Source organism: Ciona robusta, chromosome 5 (genome assembly GCF_009617815.1).
Source record: "Ciona robusta chromosome 5, ASM961781v2".
Taxonomy (NCBI): domain Eukaryota; kingdom Metazoa; phylum Chordata; class Ascidiacea; order Phlebobranchia; family Cionidae; genus Ciona; species Ciona robusta.
The window spans coordinates 5,742,914-5,747,814 of NC_143239.1; the positions used below are offsets into that span (position 1 = coordinate 5,742,914).

A 4,901-nucleotide genomic window follows, 5' to 3' on the forward strand; every position below is an offset into this window, starting at 1 on the left:
TCAAAATGCACACAGCACACATACAACCCAATAAATAACCAAACATTGCATGTATTAAAAACGCATTCATAAGTTACCCAATACAAGGATACTTTAATTTGAAAGCCACAATAACTTGTTAATGTATAAAGATTTGCCATGGTGTATACTATGTACATTAATTTGCAACAGGAAAAGACATTTCGGTAAAACAGTGGGTTTTGGTAATAGTAAGAAATTTTGACGAAAAATTTCAAAAAATAGATAGGGTTTATCTAAGGGCAAAATATTGCTTGGGTTTATATGCAGATTTGTTGACAATGCATGTTAACAGAGTATCCATTCTGGTTAGGCTATGCAGCGGTAATACTTTGCAACATTGAATTAATGCACCTAGGTTATAACAGCAATGCAATAGGCACTTGCAGCTAAATACTGGGAGCTGTGAATATAGTTCACAACATAGGAGTGGTTTTTATTTTAAAATCACAGTTTTAGCGTGGTAGTAAACTAGTACCCACTAGGACTTCAAAAAATTAGGTTTCTTGAAAGTGTTTGAGTATTTGTACAGGCCGTATCCCAGACCTGCAAGTATAGCGGTTGTGATTCCTATTTTTAGAATTATTCCAAGTGCAGAAGTTTGATGTTCAGTTGAGGATTTTGGAACGGCAGCCATTTCTGCAATTGTCTCATACACTGATGTGCTGCTCTTCTGTCTTGAAGAGAAAGCTATGGGAGGGGGAAGACTGTTTTGGAGGCAAAAGTCCACTGGCTGAAGCGCACATCTTTGTTTCACGGCTTTACCATCAGCTTTGGTGGCAATTACAATACAGGAGACGGAAGAGCCGACCACAAACTGCTTGTGAACTTCAACACAGCACTGAAAACTGTCAGCATCAGTGGAATCGTACAACAAGCAAACTACATCGCAGAGAAATGAACCTTCTCCTGCTGCAAGGAGGTCAGAAACATCAACTTCATGCAGAAGAAGATAGACAGGTGAAAGGTTTTTCACTTGTACCTCATTTACTGCGAACACAGACACTTGGCTGTGCTTGGATTTCTTTGTATTCTCACTTGTTTCTAGAAGCCCCTGGAGGAAAGCAGATTTCCCAACGCCTCTGACACCAATCACTTTACATGTAAATATATCTCTATTATTTTCATCAGTGGCATGCGTAGTACTGTTCGTTGTGAAGTGAATTGCCTCTGCCTGTGACGCGCAGTCCAGAAGAGCCGAGTATCCAAGGTACCCTAAGTACTCCAAAGTACGAGGAGCATCAATGAACGTAGTTAGCATCCACTGCGACAGAAATCCAGCTCTTGTGATCCAGCCTTTGCTGTTAGTGCATACAGTATTTAAGACTTCTGATCCCCAAGGTTCATATGGGAAGACAGAGAACAAGTCGTCCATCTCCATCGGATTCAATGCTCCATCTTCATCTTTATCATACTTGGAAAAAACTTCATTAAGGAACTTTCTTGCATCCATTGTGAGCTGTGGGATCGTGTCTGCTGGAGCAGGCGGCAGATCGGGACGAAGGTAATCTTCATTAATCTGGAGAAGACCATTATAACCAAACTTCCTCAGTACAGCCCATGTTGTTTCATGTCTGCCTCTTTGAACAAACAACAGATGCAGGTAGAGGAAACCATCACATGTGAGGCTATCATCCACTATTCCATCAGGGCAGTTCTTCTTAACAACATTTTTAACATCTTGTAAGGCCTGCATGGCAAGGGGAGTGCTGAAGCAGATTTTTTGGAAGTAGCTTAGTTCGTCGTCATTTAACACCCCATCATTGTCTTTGTCGAACAGTTTAAATATTCGCACCAAAGCAATCTTGCTTTCTGGCTTTAAATCACCATCCTGGGGGGAATATAAAGGTGCTGTTGGGTACAGAACAGCTTTCTGTGCAAAGAAAAACATCTCACTGACATTATTCAGTGTTTTAGATGAGCATTCAATGCAGGTCTCAATCTCAGGGAAGTCATTCATAATAGGAATAACTTCGTACATTTTCGAGTCAGAAATCAGGTCCGATTTATTTCCAACAAGAATAATGGGAAGCATTGACTCATGCATTGAGCAGTCCTTGATTAATGGCATCCACCTTTCTTTGATTTTCTCCAGTGTTGTTAAATCTGCAAGATCATACACCAGACACACAACATTGGCTTTAGCAATTTCTTCACATAGTTGGTACTCGCCTTGCTCTTTCTCGGAAAAATCTACGATATGTGTTGGTACCTTCTCCGGTGTGACGTCACCAGGTATGGTAATTTCTTCTACGCGATCTGGAACATCTTCGGGAAACTCTTCACCGACGAGGGATAAAATTAACGACGTTTTCCCCACTTTGGGCTCGCCTAACAGCAAGATATGTATGTCCTTCCACATTCTGTCTCACCCAAAATTCATTACAGCTTATTTTAAACGGCGTACAGTGTATCGAGTGTTAGTTCTTGTAGACGACTTAAAAACTAATACGCAGATTGTATTTCCACGAAAAATTTAGCAATTGCACTGCTAAAACAGATGACCTGAGGTAGAATATATTTATTAAAATTATATATACTGTATAAAATATCAATTTTCGTTTTAAAATGAACATTTATACCGCAACTTGTATACCTGGAACTGAAGTGACCTTTCCCATTTTATATACCAAAGTATATTCAGTAGTTAGTTGTGTGGTGATTCTCGTATACCCGGCAGAAAACTTACGTGTAACACCGAAATCTCTGCCGAAACTTTTATTTTTAGTATAATATAATATTATATTCTGTCGGTATTTCATCGATTACACGATTGTATAAATTAAAAATCCGAAAGAAAGGGGGGAGCGTTATCAATCAAACGGACTTTGCCGTTCGCGTTGCAACATTTAATTCACGTAAAAAGGGTAAAAAACTAATTGTATTGCCAATCACTTCGTTGCGACTTGTATGTATGTTAATAGGTTCAATAATACATTTTTTTCGTAATACAAAAATACGAAAAGTCACTGCTCGATGTGCCTTAAAAAATAATGGGCAACACTCAACATGTGTTTGGAAAAAATCAGTCAAGCAGAACAGCAGAATTTTGGCCGGTTTTTATTTTATAAGAAGAACAAGTAAGTTATTTATATTCCTATGTTATACACGTTATAAACAATTTTGTATGTTGTATTATCTTAATTTACCAGGCAAAGTAAATTTTGTTGACGCACTTTCTGTTCTAATTCAATGAGCAGCTATTCGTATAGTCTTATACTTTTAACTAAAGGGTGCTACTGAAGAATCTCCCCCCCCCACCTTATTTGCTAACCATTAACTCCTAACCCCTATAACCACTAACTACTAACCCCTATAACCATTAACCATCAACACCCAACCCCGTAACCTAGGGGTTGGGTTAGGGGTTAGTGGGAGGGAGAAGATTCTTCACTAGCACCTTGCTTATGCAATTGCGGTATCTGATTAACAATGCAATGTTTCAATAGAGGTGTCGTGTAAATTAGGTGGTTGGTAAAGCATACCTGTTTAAATGGCTGTAGCCCAAGACAGTGTTGCCACTCCTGGGGAGCAGCAGGATGTCATTACAAAACTGAACTTGTACTTTAAATCAGTAGTTGACATGATCCCCAGTGATGCTTACTTCACAAAGATAACAGACGCGAATAAGCGACATAAAAAGGACAAAGACATAGACGCGGAAGACAAAATACCTGCGAGTCAGGTAAAGGCGATGGTAAAAAGGAGAAAGCTTAATCCTAAGCTGATGAAGTCTACGAGTCAGATGATGGAGATGGAGAGTAGTGAGGAGGAAGAGGATACCGCTCCTCCTCAGAAGAAGAAGATCATAAAGAAGGAAGGATCAGGTGATGACCCAAGCTCCATCACTGATCTTCAGAAGAAGTTGCAAGAGAGGATAAGTGATATCAAATCTCAAAGAAATTCAAAGAATCGGACTCCAGAGGAACAGGAAGCCATCCGGATCCGGAGGAAGCAAGAGAGGAAGAGATACAAGCAGAAGAAAATGCAGAAGCAGATCAAATTAAAGGGAGATGAAAAAGAGACCGCACAGGTCGAAAAAACACTTGTTAAAAAAGAAGAAAAGAAGCCAGTCAGAGATAAAAATGGAAAAGTTGTTTTTAGTAAATTCGACTTTGGGCAGGCGGATGAAAAAGAGAAAAAAAACAAGAAGAAAAAAGATCTTCCTACTGGTAAAAATTATGAAGTCTTGCTCAATAAGGTAAAAGTAAAAAAAGAGAACTTGGAAAAGTTAAAAGAAGAGAACCCTGCTAAAGCATCAGAGGTAGTTGCTAAAGAAGGCTGGAGCAATGCTATGGCAAAAGCAGAAGGAATTAAACTAAAGGATGATCCTGCTTTGTTGAAGAAGTCAATAAAGAGAAAACAGTCTATTAAAAACCAGAGTGCGAAGAAATGGAAAGAGAGAGAGGATAAAGTAAAAGAACAGATGGACAAACGACAAGAAAAACGTAAAAATAATATTGATAAAAAAAGGGACCGAAAAAAGAACTTATCAAAGGGAAAAAAAGGAAAAAAGGGGGCTCCAGGATTTTGAAATTCTTAAACTAAACAGTTTTTAGTTGTTTTCCATCTTTAGGTTTGAGATGTGTTTACTCTTTTCTGCTCACTTTTTACAATTGTTGTATAATCTTTATTAAGAATATGAATCCTTTGCTTTAATAATATCAACCCTATAATGATCACCCTGTTTCAAATTCTCCTTACTGTGTAGCCGTGTTTAAATTGGTTTAATAGTTACCTGCAAACTAAAATATATAACCTGTCATAGTTTATCACAAATTTCAAGTTTCCCTACCCTTTCCTATGATATGTAATATTGAAAATGACAACTTATTACATTATGCGCAAACAGGTTATAAAACTTAGGGTAATTTACAAATATA

General features: G+C 38.2%; 2 protein-coding genes across 2 annotated transcripts; one reads left to right on the top strand and one right to left on the bottom strand.

Moving 5' to 3' along the window:
- Nucleotides 1-35: 35 nt before the first annotated feature.
- LOC149735970 (mitochondrial Rho GTPase 1-like) lies at nucleotides 36-2,523 on the bottom strand. Its single transcript, XM_089877798.1, has one exon. It carries the CDS (start codon nucleotides 2,378-2,380, stop codon nucleotides 500-502), a length of 1,881 nt encoding a protein of 626 aa, XP_089733924.1. The 5' UTR covers nucleotides 2,381-2,523; the 3' UTR covers nucleotides 36-499.
- Nucleotides 2,524-2,963: 440 nt separating this feature from the next.
- Nucleotides 2,964-4,870, top strand: LOC149735971 (surfeit locus protein 6 homolog). The gene is made up of 2 exons (XM_089877818.1): nucleotides 2,964-3,098; nucleotides 3,468-4,870. The coding sequence occupies exon 2, from the start codon at nucleotides 3,512-3,514 to the stop codon at nucleotides 4,550-4,552; it is 1,041 nt and encodes a 346-aa protein (XP_089733944.1). The 5' UTR covers nucleotides 2,964-3,098; nucleotides 3,468-3,511; the 3' UTR covers nucleotides 4,553-4,870.
- The last annotated feature ends 31 nt before the right edge of the window (nucleotides 4,871-4,901 follow it).